Source organism: Rutilus rutilus (assembly GCF_951802725.1).
Source record: "Rutilus rutilus genome assembly, chromosome: 15".
Taxonomy (NCBI): domain Eukaryota; kingdom Metazoa; phylum Chordata; class Actinopteri; order Cypriniformes; family Leuciscidae; genus Rutilus; species Rutilus rutilus.
This window is the reverse complement of record NC_140220.1, coordinates 13,974,329-13,992,293: the sequence shown is the minus strand read 5'-3', so window position 1 is coordinate 13,992,293 and position 17,965 is coordinate 13,974,329. Positions and strand designations below refer to the sequence as shown.

Sequence of the window (17,965 nt, the reverse complement as noted above, 5' to 3'; positions counted from 1 at the left end):
CTTGAGCATTCATCAAATGAATGACGCTGGATGAAGTTTCTGACTAAATAGGTTTTAAAATTTGATATAAGATGTTACACTTTTCCTGTTTTGGGCTCCAAGACCGGACGGGATCTCTTTTTTTCCTGCATATAAGAACGAGCAGAGAGAACCAGCCGCGCGCGCGCGCGCGCGCTCTCACCGTCTTCAAACAACACAAGCTACCTCCTCTAATATTAATCAAAATCAATTGACACGATAGTAAAAGGTCGGAAGACCGAAGTTTCACGTAGATCATTCAGAGATTTTTTCTCCTGAATTACCGCTAGGTGTGAATTGTGCTGAAACAATTTTAAAAAAAAACGTTTGCCTTATCTTCTCTGAAAAGCGTTCCGCACATTCAGCTGACATTAGCCACAATTTCAATAAACGAAAAGACCTATCTAGTGATGAAATGTTTTCTGTGTTGACACAAATCTTGTCCTGTCCTAAACTGCCGAGATAATCACACAATGCGTGCCGTAGGCTACACGTCCATTAATGACACGTCCGATTCGCGAACTAATGACTCCTTTGAACGATTCACTTTAATGAATGGTTAAAACAACTGTCCATCTGTCCAACAACGAACTCACGAGACGTCTGAATCGGTGTATAACAAATCGGTAACACTTTACAATAATGTTCCATTTATTAAACTCTAGTTAACTACATTAGTTAACATTTAGGCTACTATTAATAAACTGCACTTCTACAGCATTGTTAATTTTAACATTTAGCCTACTAATAGCCTACATTATTGAAATCAAAAGTTTTTATTTATATTTATTTATATTGTATTTATTTATTTATTATTTATAATTGTCAACACAGTGGTGTCATTTTTGTTTAATGTAGACCCTCTTTTATAATTATATCAGCTCTTTAAAGGTGCCAGAGTAGAGAAATGTAGGCAGTCTTGAAATATAACAAAGACTCAACCTTGATGACTCGACTCGGACTCGAACACTGGGGACTCGAGACTCGACTCGGACTCGGACTCGACTCGGTCTCTTCTTTGGTGACTCGGACTTGGACTCGGACTCGAACACGTGGACTCGAGACTCGACTCGGACTCGACAGTTGGTGACTCGACTACAACACTGGTATCTCAATACTAGTTTTACTTGATCTTTGTGCTGCGTTCGATACTATAGATCACACAATACTCTTAGATCGACTACAAAATTATACTGGTGTTCAAGGACAAGCATTAAAGGGGCATTCCACCCATTTGAACATTGTTTTTTATTTAAAGTGGGTCATATATGTAGTCGAAATGTAAAATAAATTTTGAATTTGGTGCCTTCGTGACCGAGGAAAGACAAAAAATTACTTCAGGACGCATTTGTATGAAAGACAACAACTCCCACAATGCACCACATTGCACAGCTCCGCAAGCCACTCCCACTACTCCAGAAAGCGCATATCTGCCTATAAGAGAAATCACTCTTCCGTCTACAAGGCTAGCTACCACCAGAGCTTGAAATTCATTTCACATTCACACAAAATGTCTAGTTAGTTGGCGAACTTATTAGTGCATTACTCCTCGTTTGTATTTCTTTCGAAAAGGTGAATTATTGCATGGTACCTGGATGTTCAGTCAGAACATATGCGGTGCGAAACTAGGATAGTTCTCAACACAAACGTCCGTGTCCTCGTCTGATTCAGAGATTTCGTCCAGGAGAAATTGTCATCGTTGAAATTCTTTGCCGCAGACAGACTCTATCTCTGTGCTCGTAGTTGCATCTTACAGTCTATGAGTTGCATAGTGAGATCACCGGCGCCACCAGTCCGCCCTAACTCGAGCCAGTCCGGGCTCCTCGTCCGCGGCAGGCAGGTCTTCTGCCTCGGCTGCTCTTCGCTATAATGCGGCCCACCCACTGATCTGTAATAGGTCTGTAGCGTGAGCGGGTCCCGCCCCCTGGGAAAGATGAGGAACTAGTGCTTGTAGTCTCAACAGAAATCCCCCCCTCTTACACTTCCTCCTACAATGACGCAAAATGACGATTTTTGCGTCATTGTAGGAGGAAGTGTAAAAGGTAAATAACGGATTTCTCCCGTCTCAGGGGAAAATGAGAGAGTGTTGCACGACCATTCAATAGTATGACTGGGTTTCTAACAATGCAAAGCTTAATGCAAATGGGTGGAGTGTCCCTTTAAGCTGGTTCAGATCATACTTATCTGACCGCTACCATTTTGTCTATTTAAATGAAGAAAAATCGATCATAACTCCAGTAAACTATGGAGTGCCGCAGGGATCTGTGTTAGGCCCTCTGTTATTCTCAATATATATGCTGCCACTTGGAAATATTATAAGGAAACATGGAATTAGTTTCCATTGTTATGCTGATGACACTCAAATCTATATTTCATCACGGCCAGATGAAAACGCTAAATTATCCAAATTGACAGTGTGTTAATGATATAAAAGATTGGATGACGCGCAATTTTCTTTTATTAAATCCAGACAAGACAGAGGTACTAATCATCGGTTCAACAAACCGCCCACAAAACCTCTCACTCTACAACTTTAACATAGTAGGATGTCCTGTTACTTTATCCTCTACAGTAAAAGACCTGGGTGTTATACTAGACTGCAACCTGTCTTTTGAAAATCATATTTCATATGTTATAAGAACAGCCTTTTTCCACCTTAGAAACATTGCTAACCTACGTAACATGCTATCAGTTTCTGATGCAGAAAAATTAGTTCATGCATTCATGACCTCGAGACTAGATTACTGTAATGCTTTATTAGCCGGTTGTCCTACATCCTCAATAAACAAGCTACAGTTAGTCCAAAATGCCTCCGCTAGAGTTCTTACTAGATCAAGAAAATATGATCATATAACACCAATTTTATCATCACTACATTGGTTACCTATAAAGTCCCGTATTAATTACAAGGTATTGCTACTGACTTATAAAGGCTTATAAAATGGCTTAGCTCCAGTCTATTTAACGGATCTTCTATCGCCCTATAATCCATCGCGCTCTTTAAGATCCCTAAATTCGAGGCTTTTGGTCATACCTAGGATATCCAGATCCACCAAAGGAGGGAGAGCATTTTCACATTTGGCTCAAACTCTGGAATAGTCTTCCTGATACTGTTCGTTGCTCAGACTCGCTCTCCCAGTTTAAAACTAGATTAAAGACGCATCTCTTCAGCCAGGCATTCATATAATACTTTTAATCTTACAGTTAAATCTGACCTCTAGTTCATAAACGCCAGAGGAGAACTGGCCCCCGACTGAGCCTGGGTTCTCCCAAGGTTTTTTTTTTTTCTCCATTAGGTCACCTGATGGAGTTTTTCGGTTCCTTGCCACTGTTGCCTTTGGCTTGCTCAGTTGGGGATATTTGGGGATATTTAATTTAATTAATCAATCAACAATACTATTGATCAGCATTACCAAACGTGGACGTTTTCCACTAGAAACAAACATTGATGTATTATTTTAATTTAATACTGTGAAGCTGCTTTGATACAATCTGTATTGTGAAAAGCGCTATATAAATAAACTTGACTTGACTTGACTATTCATCAATGTTACTTGAGCACCAAATCAGCATATTAGAATGTTTTTTGAAGCACCATGTGACACTGAAGACTGGAGTAATGGCTGATGAAAATTCTGATTTTTTCTTTGTCATTAAGGGATATTTAGAGTGTAGATTGATGTGAAAAATTAAAGCATTTTATGATGAAGCTGGAACATCACAAATGTGGGGGAAAAAACAAAGGGCTCTGAATCTTTTCTGAATGCACTGCATACAAGCGTTAGTTCAGTTCCTCTAACTGGATTGGACAAGCAGTATTACAAGAGTGCTGATTTTATTTAACCTGTTCTTTTCCGTAGCTTGAAGTGTTCTTAGTAGGGGTGTAACAATATATCGTGTCACAATATATCACAATACAAAAATGCAACAATATTTATTGTGGATGGTGACAGTCTGTATCATGGATATTTCACCCAAAATGAAAATTACTTTGCGTGAAAAAATTCAAGTTTGCAGAGTTATCGTGTCAGTACTACATTAAACTACTATATATGAAGTTGAATATAATGTATAATAATGCAATGGGGGAATATTTGTGGGTGCTGATAATGCCAAATGCCTTATGTTACCAGTAAAAAGTGTCCAACATTATTTTAAATATATCTAGTCAGTGAAAACTAGACAGTGCAAGCATATTTGTCTAAAATAATTCTGTATTTTCAGCTTTAGAATCATGAATATTTTTATTCTGGTGTCTCAGTTGTCCTGTGCTTTGGGTTTCCAGCACCAAGTCCAAACCTATTCATTTACACCCCCAGTGTAAAATTTAGCATTTTAATCAACAGTTAATTTTTTTTGTTAACCTTTTACTATATTTCTTGGAGTATTGCAATAATATTAGTATTTAGTTATGCATTGTTGTTTTGACTGTTGGATCAGTGATTGACCGTGTGATTGGTCTATGACCCTTAGGGCAGTCGGGCACCACACATACGGCTTGACCTACAGAGAGCAGATTGTGGATCAGGTCCGTAAGGCTGCAGAACACTGTGACTGTCTTCAGTGCTTCTTCCTCATTCATTCCATGGGAGGAGGTGAGCTTCTGATGCATGTCATGTAACCAGTATTCAGATTTGGTGGTTGAGAAACATGGGGTGATATAAGCGTACTTTTGTGTGTTTAGGCACTGGTTCAGGGTTAGGCACATTTGTGTTGAAGCTTCTAGAAGAGGAGTTCCCAGAGGTGTGCCGGATAGTGACCTCGGTTTACCCGACAACAGAGGATGATGTCATCACCTCTCCCTACAACAGCGTCCTAGCCATGAAAGAGCTCACAGAACATGCAGACTGTGTCTTGCCGGTCGACAACCAGGTATGACTTCGTAAAAATATAAAGGGTATTAGAACTTAAAATTCTGTCATCCGTTACCTACTCCCATGTTTTTCCCTTTTTTTTTTTTTTTTTTTTTTGTGGAGCAGATGTTAGGCAGAATGTTCACACTGCACTTTTAAATACAATGAAATGGGCACAGATGTTTGCAAGCTCCAAAAAAAATAAAAAATAAATAAACACCATAAAGAACCTCAGAAGTTTCTATCTAAACCTCATTATAATTTGTAATTACGTCCTTCCCTCTTCCAGCTCTCAACATTTGACAACAATGATGTTAAACAACACTAGCCACTAGGGGTGTAACGATACCCTCATGTCACAATTCGATACGTATCACGATACTGAACTCACGATGCGATATTATTGCGATACTCCAAGACATATGGTTTAAGGTTAACACAAAATGTTCTGTTGATTAAGGGCCCTTTCACACCTACCTTGTTTGGTCTGGATTTTCTGACTTTTCAGTTTGATACGAATCATAATTATAGGTGTGAAACCTCCCCCGGACCACGGTCCGGACCAATCAGACGAAATTTGGTCAGACAAAAAGAGGTAGTCTCGGTCCGGATCAAACTGAACAAAGGTTTGGTTCGTTTCTAGTGTGAAAGCAGTGTCTGCATGGTTCAGACTTCCGGACCATTTACAGGAAGTTCCGGTGGTTCTCGCAGGATTGCTTGCAGTCTTCTCCTGCTTTCCTGCCGGCGACCATAAAATGTTCGCACAACGAGGACGTTCATTTGGCGAATTTGAACTAGCCTCGAGTATAGTTGGTGCTGCAGGTAGTAATGCCGTAATAATAACAGTGTAGTGGCAACGATATGCGTCTGTTCATTCATTCTTGTCAAAGTAACCCGCCGAATTGACAACACTCTGACGTCAGACGCACGTCCATTTACAAACCAATCAATGTCAAGATGCAGCCCACATAGATGATGACGACAGGACGCAAGTATGTAATGTAAAGTTCTTTAGTGTGCTCGCATAATTGCAATGTGAAACCAAACCAAAACTTACCGAATGTATAAAATGTATCAAAACATGAAGTTTGGTTCGGACCTTGGTGCGGACTTTCAGGTGTGAAAACGCCCTAAAATGCTAAATTTAGTATTACATTGGGTGTAAATGAATAGGCTTGGACTTGGTGCTGGAAACCCAAAGCACAGGACAATAGTGACACCAGAATACAAATATTCATGATTCTGAAGCTGAAAATACAGAATTATTTTAGACGAAAATGTTTCCACTTTGTCACTGACTAGATGTATTTAAAATAATATTTACTGGTAACATAAGACACTTGGCATTATCACGACCCACACATGTTCCCCCATTGCATTATTATATAATATTCAGCATTATATATTATTTAAATGTAGTACTGATACTAAAACTCTGTAAACTAAAAAAATTTTCACACAATAATTTTCATTTTGGGTGAACAATACACAATACATATTGTCACTATCCACGGTACATATTGTTGTATTGCAATATATTGTGACACCGACACGATATATTGTTACACCCCTACTGGCCACATGTCTCAACCATTTGCAATACTAAATTTGAATATGTTGATGTGCCAATGACACTGAATGGAACGTTTTTCAGTGAATAATGACTTAAATATCGGTCTATTCCTCACACAAAGCTATTGTATCGTGTCATCAGGAAACTTGGAATAGAGCTTACAAGTCACATCATGTACTAGTATTATTGTGCTTTATTGTCCTGTTTGGGACAAAAAAAAGCACAGCCCTGATTACTGCAGCTTTTGCTGTGTGGAAAAGAGCTGTATTGATGTTCTTCACAATTTTTCCTTTTGTGTAATAACGCATGGGAACTCATACAGTTTTTGAATGGCATGAGCGTGAACAGATCATACCAATTTTAATGATTATTCTCTATTATTATTCTAGTCTCTGGTGGATATTGTTGGTAAGATACAGCACATGTCCAACACTGGCAAACCAAGCTGTACTATAAAGAAGGACTGTACCATCATCTCTGGACAAGGAGGGTTGGTTAAGGTCGAAAAACCTTTTGATGCCATGAACAACATTGTGGCCAATCTACTTCTTAATATGACCAGGTATCATGTGCCAAAAAAGGGGAAATGCTTGTGTTTTATGCAGCAGTGAAAGTGTAGTGAAACCTTCATTAGGAATTAAAAGAGAAGTACATAATAAGAGGAATGCTTTTCACACAAAAATACACTTTTGAAGAGGAATCACAGTACCGGTAATTATTTTGTGCACAATAATTGAGATTAATAGAAATTGGATGCATTTCACGCCTGATTTTATAGATTCAATATTTTAATCTTGATTAATCACACACTTATCTTGAAATTAAGCATACACCATTTATCTTGTTTAACACATTTATTTTGTCATTATTTGCTATATCCAGCAAAGTAAACCAAGGTAAATTGTGGTGTTTTCCCAAAAAGGCCACTTGGAGACTCCAAAAGGAGACCAAATAACCAAATTATATAAGAAGTCTATGTAATTTATATATTTGTGCACACCAAAGCACCCATGAAACAAAAACATTACAGATTTTCTTACATACATGGTTTGTGCATCAATAAAACAGACTTGCGTGCTTACTGTACATCACCGCAATCGTCTTTACTTTGATTGCAATCCTGCAATCTTCATCAATCAATCAACTTTACTAGCTAGAAGCTGATTTTTATGTAAATTTAAAAGTAGTTATAAAAATAAAGTTTATAGAAAGTAATGGAACTGGTAATCTGTTATCTAATTCTTTTTTATCTTTCTGTCTAGAGATTTGATCACCCGTTTAATTCGATTCGATTTCTTCTCTTGCAGTTCAGCACGTTTTGAGGGCTCTCTCAACATGGATCTGAATGAGATAGCCATGAACCTGGTACCGTTCCCGCGTTTACACTACCTCGTGCCCAGTCTAACTCCTCTCTACACACTTGCAGATGTCAACGTACCACCACGCAGGTTTGTCATTATACATTTGCAGTCATTTTTACCCAGTTTCACCTCATCTGCTCTTACACCTGCCTTTTTCACCATCAATTCGGTACTCGCGCACTATGATCTGTGCGCCCAGCCGCACATACAGAGAGTGGGGTTTCCTCTTTCGCATCTCAATGCGTTTGAATGGACTAGGGGTGCGATGATTATAGTCTGAGGAATAATCACGGTTTCACAATTATCACGATTATTATGCATTCATTATTTTCACAACACTACCACAGGGTTTCCGCTGGGCATTAAAAAGCATTAAAAGTCGTTAAATGGATTTTGTGAAAATTAAGGCCTTAAATGGCATTAAAAAACATTACATTTGAATTCTACAGGCATTAAAAATGTAGATAGTTTTGAAGAAAATTTTATATTATCAATTAGCAATATAGCCTTCATAATTAATCATTTTTATTTGCTGTTGCAAAATATGTACGTGAGTGTGATAAACACGCGGAACCGGTTTGGTAATTGCTTCCGGCTATTATGCGGAGGTTAAGGTTACGCGGGCATTTTGTACAGCAGGAATAACAGGAATAAAACTTTAGAGCTGAACTCTGCAGGACTGAAGTTGAAAAATCCTGCCACTGAAGCTTTAGTGTCTTATGTCATCATCAAGTGAAAAAGTGAATGCTGTGCTGTGTTTCTGTAGGCTGGATCAGATGTTCTCAGATGCATTCAGTAAGGATCATCAGCTGATCAGAGCCGACCCCAAACACAACCTGTATCTAGCCTGTGCTCTTATGCTGCGTGGAAACGTTCAGATGTCAGATCTGCGCCGGAATATTGAGCGGTTTGTTTGTCCCATAATTCCATTTGTTTAGCCTTCTGTCTATTTTTTTCCATCCATATCTTTTGTATTCTCACTTCAAAACCTAATAATCTGCCTCGCTGTCCACATGCAGCTGGTTTCTAAGGCAGCATCCTAACCTCTTCATCGGCGCTCGCACATGGTCCTCATGTGAACTCATTCCAATAAAACCTGTTTACACCTGGCATTACATCCATTATTATTTTTGACAGAGAGAATAAAATAATAAAAATAAAGTCTTCGATGTCAGCAAAGTAAACCAAGTTATCTAATTCTTTGGGTTACCAAAATGAAGGGAAAATAAATAGTTAGCAAGAAACACGTTAGTGCATTTTATAGGGTTAGTTCTCACAAAAATGAAATAAACCAATGAAATCAATAAATCCTCATGTTGTTCCGAATCCAAGACTTGTTCATCTACGAAACACAAATTAATTTTAATTTTTTTATATGTCCTGAGAGCTTTCTTTTCATCCAATCACCTTAAACTTTGAACCTTCAAAGACATCAGTAATCCTGATGAATCGAGCGGTTTTATCAAAGTCTTTTGAAGAGACATGATAACTTTATATAATGAACAGATCTAATCTAGGCATTTAGGCATTTGTTCAATGAATATTAAAAATGGTAAACGGAAGCTGAAACGTGCTTGCTTGACACTCGAGAACAACTGAGGTACATGCATTAAGCAAGTACGGTTGAGCTGTCATTGACCATTTTGATGTTCCAAAAAGCTCATGCAGGGGCATTGCCCCTATATCTGGAATTTTAGGGGCATTATAACTGCATTCTAATAGTGTTTGTTTGTTTGTTTTTTGCAAAGTGAGAGACATACTCGATAATGTCAGCTCGCAGCCTTGCACATAATTAAAAATATATATATTATTGTAGACGATACAGCTAATATTTACACATGCACACGCAAATCGACTTTCTCCTGCCGCAGTCGGCTGTACTTTCTGCATGTCTTGATTGACAGATGTCTCGTCCAATCAGCGGTCAGTATTCCATTCGCCACATATACCTGCCTTTTCCGTTTTGTCTGACTTGTCGTTGTGTTTTCTGATTTGTTGTTTTGTTTTCGGAATTGTTATTGTGTTTTCTAACTTGTTAATTTATTTTTAGTCTTTCCATTGTGTTTATAAATTTGTTGGTTTGTTTTCAGAATTGTGGTTTGTTTTGCACTTCTCGTCCACCGTAGAAATCAGTGTTCAAAACTGTCTCCCTACCTTACCATGATTCGCAATGATAAGCTTATACAAATTATTAATAATTTGAGCCATCGGGTCCGATTTCACACAAAATGTTAGTTTGACGTCATTCGTCTTTGCGTGGTTACGTCACGTCTGTAAACAGAAAGACTTGGCTACTATATGGTGTGTGCTGAGGATGCAGTAAGCGATTTCAGAAAATCATTGTTGAAAACTGTTGATATTTAGGGTGTTTTCACGCCTAGTTCGTTTGAACCCTCCAAATGCTCTCAGTGCGGTTTAGCGTGTATATGTGAACAAACCAAGTGATCTCAGACCCCCCTAAAGGGACCAAAAAGTGAACCGTACTCAGACCACCTCAGGGGGTGGTCTGAGTACGGTTCGTTTGTGGTTCGATTTCTTTGTGATATGTGAAAGCGATGAGGTCCTGGTGCACTTTGCGTTTCGTTTCAACATAAGTACTGCTTTTGAAGAAATATCGTACTATTGTGCTACAGTGTATTCTATGCAGTTCTGGCGCCTCCGTCCCAACATACTGTACAACACGAAATACATTCACATGTTAACGTAGCGGTAGAGTTACGCTCACGTGACACTGCAGTTATTCGCAGTCATGTGCGTAATTTGCATGCTTGAATAAATGCATAACATAATGTTGCATAACATTTCATTCGCGAGCTGTTCTGAGCGCTTACACACGTAGCGCTTGGACTCTGCTTGCAGCACGTGAGTACTGAGCCAAGTTATCTTTTCGCGTCTTGTTTCGTCTTGTTTCGCACCTTGTTCACATCTTGTTGGGCTTAAACTGTCAAATACACACACAACAAACATAAACACAGTCGGTTCTGTCTAAAGTGAAAGTAGAAAGTTGGAATATAAACAGATGCCGTTCTGCGTGAGCTCTTAAAGTGGCAGCAACCAAATAATACACATGCTGCCTTTAGTCCTTAATTAAAACAACAAAAGAGAAAATCACTCACTGATCTTCACTGAAAAACTTCAGTAGCTTAAATAAGAATCAATGTATAATTTTTTGCCCACCCCTAAAACACAGGGGTGGGCAAACTTTTTGGCTCAAGGGCCACACTGGGTTTTAAAATTTGACAGAGGGCCAGTAGCAGATTATGAAACACGATCTCATGAAAGTGCGTATCTATACCACGAATTTTATTTCTCGTACCATTTATACGCCAAAAATGTTTTTTGCGTGCATATGCTACGCACTGTAAACCCCTTGGTTAGGATTAGGGGTGCGGAGTGCGTGCCTATTACACGCCATAAAGTGCGTATCATTTGCACGCGAAAACTGCATTTCATAAGCACTACAAATAGCCTACAATTCGTGGTATTCTCACTTTCATGAGATCGGGCAGAGCAAACACATTTACGTTGTGGCAACGTCTGCGTGAAATTCAACAACTGAGAGACGACATTCTGACAATACATTTATTTCAGTTAATTCAACTTTATTAAAACTGCATATGGCAATCAATTTGCACTTCCAAAAGTCATACATTTGTGGAAAAAACCGAAATAAACGAATATACAAATTTATTTTAAGTATAATAAAATAAAACATAAAAAGCAAAGGCAGATCAGAACATTTAATGAACAAAACCGGGTTCTGTACATGGCAGACAGGGGAGCGTAGTCGAAAGCCGGGCGATAAAGGTCGGTAAATGGAATCAGTCAGGATACATCCACAAATCCAGAGGAGCAAAGAAACTAAATAGCAGACAAATCAAAGGAAACACTAAACAGGTGTGCAAGCGGCTACCAAAAAAATGTTTCTCTGTGAGTTTCCAAAAAAGGAAAAAACATTAACGCGCAACAAGTCTATGCGCTTAAGTCGCTGTCTGTTTGGTTTCCATGGTGACGCGTCATTGCTTGTTACGTGACACACCGCAGCCACAACAGCGCTAAATGAATGATGATCTGCTTTTATGTAATTTTTCCTTTTTTACATTTGTTAGCTATGGCATGAAATATCTGATATTCCGATTGTCAAATATATGCAACGCAATATATATATATATATATATATATATATATATATATATATATATATATATATATATACATACAGGGGCGGATCTAGAAAAATATTTATGGGGTGGCGAGAGGGGGACAGGAATTTTTGAGGGGTGGCAACATATGGCAGACGTATACTGAATTTAATCACAGTTAAATTGGCCATAACTTTTAAATGCGTTGCTGCCAATAGGGATGGGTATCGTTAAGGTTTAACGGTATTACTACTCTTACCGATATTCCTTATCAATCCGGTAGGCTACTTTAACGGTATTCTTATCGTTTTTTTTTATTTATTTTTATATATACAGTACCAGTCAAAAGTTTGGAAACATTACTATTTTTAATGTTTTTGAAAGAAGTCTCTTATGCTCATCAAGCCTGCAGTTAAAAAAAACAACAGTAATATTATGAAATATTATTACAATTTAAAATAATGGTTCTCTTTTTTAATATATTTTAAAATGTAATTTATTTTTGTGATGCAAAGCTGAATTTTCATCAGCAAGTACTCCAGTCTTTGGAGTCTTATGATCCTTCAGAAATCATTCTAATATGATGATTTGATACTCAGTTATTATCAATGATGGAAACAGTTGTGCTGTTTAATATATTTTTTTAGAATACTTTTTTCAGGATTTAATTGATGAGTAAAACGTTAACAGCATTTATTCATAAAAACAGCATTTATTCAAAATAAAAACATTTCTAACAATATAAATCGTTACCATCACCTTTTATCAATTTAACGCATCCTTGTTGAATTAAAGTACTAATTTCTTAAAAAAAAAAAATAGTTATTGTTCCCAGACTTTTGAACGGTAGTGTATATTGTTACAAAAGATTTCTATTCTAAATAAATACAGTTCTTTTTAACTTTTTATTCATCAAATAATCCTGAAAAAAGTATCTCAGGTTATAAAAAAAATATTAAGCAGCACAACTGTTTCCAACATTGATCATAAATCATCATATTAGAATGATTTCTGAAGGATCATTTTTTAACTGCAGGCTTGATGAGCATAAGAGACTTCTTTCAAAAACATAAAAAATAGTAATGTTTCCAAACTTTTGACTGGTACTGTATATATATATATATATATATATATAAAAGGGGGAAAAAATATTTAGAACACAATTCATATTGCTTTATATTTTGAAATGTAAAATAAATATCTATAGCAAAAGAAAAAGCAATGCTTTAACAAAACAAATAAAACATGCATGTTATGCAGAAGGGTGCAGGCTTTTGTGTTTTATATTCAGAAGACATATGGCACCAAAAACAAAGTACAAACACATGGTCAAACAAAAACAGTATACAATTAAACAAATATACAAATTATATACCCAGTGCTTTAATTTCAGTAATGTCTACTGATATTACTGTTCAGGAGTAATATGGGCTAAAAAGACATCTAATAAAGTCATATTTAAAATAACACTGCATAGTTTATCATAGATAGATTAAAGTTATAAAAACCAAAATTATTAATTCATGAGGTGCGACTGATTTTCTCTTTGCCTTTTGTTGTTTGATTCACATTAATGGAGCAATCGTCAGCAGGATTATTAGACTGCTGCCTCTTTAAGACCAAATGCAGATCTAATCATTATTACGCATCATATTTTCTCCCAACTATTAACGCCCATTTAAGACATAAACTGTATTTAAGTGAATAAACTGTTTAAGTGAATCTCCAAGACAGCCATTTTGACATATTTGATAGTTTAGATGTGCGCACGAAGCCCAAAATATACGTTGCTTGTCTTGTTGCGGTGTGTTTCGGAGCGCGCGACGCATTTGGAACAGCGTCTATTGCGTCAATTTTGGTACTTTTAATAGCCTTTTATTATCAAACGCGTTCCGCGGTTTAGCAACAGTAGACTACATTTTACAACAATCACCGATCGTGCAGATTCTGACGTTATGTTTGGGTTTTAGGGAGAAATGACAGCGCACCGCTGTGAAGGGAAGGAAGTTGTGCTAGACAGAATAGTTTTTAATGGTATACCTCAAAATATATTATTTTTTATAATCATTGGAATCCAAAATCTAAATCTAAACTAAAATTAGTTTAATATCAAAGAAAGTGTAACCGTTTGAATGTTTAGTTCTGTCCTCAATAACAAATATAAAATCAGAAAGATTTATCACATAAATGCAGCCACTGGTGAAATTTCGCGGGGGTCGCTGTGATGGGTGAAACCATTGTGAGGGGGAGGGGATTCTAAATCGGCGATTTCTGTTTGAGAGGGGTTTGTTGCGGGTCTCCTTGGCCTTCAACTTGTAGGCTATGAACATAAAATATACTTAAAAAATATTATCTGATTTATAAATGGGGTGGCAAGACTGTATCCCAGGGGTACCCTTTGCCACCCCGTAGATCCGCCCCTGTTTGTATACAGTGCAAGGCATAAGTGAATACACCCATGCTAAAGTTGACTAAAAAGAGGAATAAAAAATCATATTTTGGAAATTGAACTTAATGCCTTAATTTAAAAAATTAGGAAAACTCCAACCTTTAAGGACACCAATTTTCTTTGTGAATGAATAATGTATCGTAAATAAATAAATGTTCTTCCTTAAAATACATGGTGCATAAGTGAGTACACCCTTATGTTAAATTCCCATAGAGGCAGGCAGATTTTTATTTTTAAGTATTTAAAAAAAAAAAAATTTAGGATACTATGCATCCTGATAAAGTTCCCTTGGCCTTTGGAATTAAAATAGCCCCACATCATCACATAGCCTTCACCATACCTAGAGATTGGCATGGGGTACTTTCCATAAGATCATCTCTCAATGCAAATCAAACCAGCTATTAGGCTAACTGAAATAAAATCATGCCAATCTCTAGGTATGGTGAAGGCTATGTGATGATGTGGGGCTATTTTAATTCCAAAGGCCAAGGGAACTTTATCAGGATGCATAGTATCCTAAAAAATAAATAAAAAAAAATACTTAAAAAAAAAAATCTGCCTGCCTCTATGGGAATTTAACATAGGGGTGTACTCACTTATGCACCATGTATTTTAAGGAAGAACATTTATTTATTTACGATACATTATTCATTCACAAAGAAAATTGGTGTCCTTAAAGGTTGGATTTTTCCTAATTTTTTAAATTAAGGCATTAAGTTCAATTTCCAAAATATGATTTTTTATTCCTCTTTTTAGTCAACTTTAGCATGGGTGTATTCACTTATGCATTGCACTGTATATATATATATATATATATATATATATATATATATATATATATATATATATATATATATATATATATATATATATAAAACGCAAAGTATTGCAAGAAAAAGGCAAAATGAATGAATGAATGTCTTAAGACAATTTTTTAAATACTTGACGGGCCGGATTAAACAGCCTAACGAATATACTACGAAATACTTATTCGCAGCTGTATCATACAAATAAATTGTTAAAAAATCATATTGTGATTTCTGGATTTTTTTTTTTTGGATTATGTCTCTCACAGTGGACATGCACCTACAATGACAATTTCAGACCCCTCCATGATTTCTAAGCAGGGTACCCGCGGGGTCTTAAAAGCATTGAAAAAGTCTTAAATTTGATAATCTCAAATTAAGGCCTTAAAAGCCTTGAATTTGGTATACAAAGTATTGGATTTCGTTACAAAGGTCTTAGATTTTTTTGCCTTTTCTATGATTAAGTCCATACCGTAACAAAATTAACTGTTACTAATGTAGACTAATTAAAAATTAGTCGCGTAACATTGAGTGCACCTCGCGCTCCACGTCATAGCAGAACGCGCGAAAGCTGCGCACCCGTAACGGGATGGTTACTAGGTAAGCGAGGTACAGAACAAGATAGTAGCCTAGCCTAGTTTGTCATCTGAAATTATGTCTGAACTCACATTACGTTTGGGTCAAGCCTGTGCCAGGTAATGACGGCGAGACCTATTGCTGTTAGTGCCGAAAATCTTTTAAGCTGGCAACGATGGCTGTCAAGGCAGCAGAGCTGCGAAGGCTGAGTCTTCAACATCTTCAAGTTCAAAAATACAAAAGAGACGACAACACATTGACTGTTTTTACGAGCGTTCATGCTGCCAGATTTCAATAATATAAACCCCAAATCAGAGCTTTTCTGTTAAAAGAACATGTTTTCTACCCGGTCTTTTCAGTAGTATCTGGCCACAACCACGCTCGCTCTATATTGTTGAAGAAACGCGGATGATCTGAAAACACAGACAAGCTGGAGTTCAGCGACCTTCATTTGAGATTTTCTATTTAAATTAAAGTGTCGGTCTGTGTTCTGTCACGAGCCGCTTGCGCTGTTTGTGAGACTAAATCTGCGATCAAACTGCAGACTGATATGCAGCAGTGTTTTTAATGTTGATCATTATACGAGCAAGAATGCAATGTTTCCCGACTATCCACATGATTTCAAATGTGACATTGATTTTATACAACAGTATAAAAAAGAAAAAAAGAAAAAGGGTAACATTAAGTGATGTACTACATTTTAAACAGTATTGTCAGGCTTATAGGCCTATTGCTCTATTTTGCAACGAAATCTGTGGCTTTGACAAAGACAGTGAGTTACCGCCACCTACTGGCGATTTTAATATCATATTTGTATTAATATTAAATGTTTTTTAACATTGCATATTTATTGAACATTGTTTTATTTTAAGCATTATTTATTTTTTAAAGGTGTTATAAAGGTGAAAAATTAAATGGAAAAAACGATTAAAGGGGCAAATATTGTCCCTTAAAGGGATATGAATAATCTTAAATATTTCAAAAATGATATTAAACCCATGATTTACTCACCCTCAAGCCGTTTGAGATGCATATGTCAATCATTTTTCAGACGAACACATTTTCAGTTATTTTAGAAAATGTCTTAGATCTTTCAGTGGTTATAGTGTCAAGTTATGGGGTCCACTCCTTCAAGTCCCAAAAATGTGCATGCATCCTTCACAAAAGTAATCCATCCGGCTCCAGGGGGATAAACGAAGGCCTTCTGAGGGTAATCCGTGCGGTTTTGTCGTAAAAATATACATAATTAAAACTTTATAAATGAAAATAACTGGCTTCCGGCAACGGTCGACGCGCGTTCACGGGAGATGGATGCCGACGTAGGACGTAGCGTAGGAAGCGTCGTGACGTAGAACTCAATATCCTCTTCTCTTCTCTAATATCAAAATCCTCCGCCATTTTCTTTTAAATACACGTTTTTTAAATTGCGGAAATCCTGAGTGGAGTTTTGTTTTGCTCTGCTCTCTGGCTGCGCTGTCGCGTTCGCTCTACGTCACGACGCTCCCCTCATACTTCTATCGGAATTGGTACGAAGTTGGCATTGAATTTCATTTGAAATGGTATTAAAAAGGTCTTAAAAAGCTCACTTTTCCTCACTGTATATATATATATATATATATATATATATATATATTTATTGATTTTTCCACAAATTGTGCTTGCAAATTGTATAATATCCAAGGAAAACATGTCTAGTAATTGTGCAGTTAATTCTCATACTGTATTTTCAGTTTTGGAATATGTATCCTCTCCCCAAATTTGTCACTAATAAAACACAGTAAAAATTATTTAAAGAAAAGGCTTATATTTACCTTTTAATAGTTTGTTTACATCTACCTTTTAAATATATTTTTTTATTAAAAAGGTTACAATTACAACAACAATTCAAGTGTAATCTTTCTTTGTAAAAACTAAAGTATACATTTTATCATACATATTTCAAAGTTAAGGATTCATTACTTTGAATATAGCCTACATTGGAACAAACACATAATAACATATTATTTGATGACTTTATTTATCAGTTGCTTATACAGATACATTTTATTTCAACATATTTCTGTCGATTTTTACTCATCTCAGTAACTTATAGCAATACAGTTTGCTAAAAGCGGATCATTCATTCACACACAGAAACGCGATTCAAATTTAATCCGTCTTTTTGCGAGCTGTGGTAAACAGTGTGCA

The 17,965-nt window shown here is 36.6% G+C and overlaps 1 protein-coding gene across 6 annotated transcripts in view; it reads left to right on the top strand.

The window, feature by feature from the left end:
• Positions 1-17,965, top strand: part of tube1 (tubulin, epsilon 1) — a 61,057-nt gene that overhangs the window by 22,708 nt on the left and 20,384 nt on the right. For all 6 annotated transcript variants that reach the window (XM_084431799.1, XM_084431795.1, XM_084431797.1 and 3 more), the window contains 5 exons: positions 4,492-4,613; positions 4,703-4,890; positions 6,834-7,006; positions 7,752-7,892; positions 8,572-8,712. In XM_084431799.1, coding sequence (XP_084287925.1) covers positions 4,492-4,613; positions 4,703-4,890; positions 6,834-7,006; positions 7,752-7,892; positions 8,572-8,712 — 765 coding nt within the window. The remainder of the gene's footprint in view (positions 1-4,491; positions 4,614-4,702; positions 4,891-6,833; positions 7,007-7,751; positions 7,893-8,571; positions 8,713-17,965) is intronic.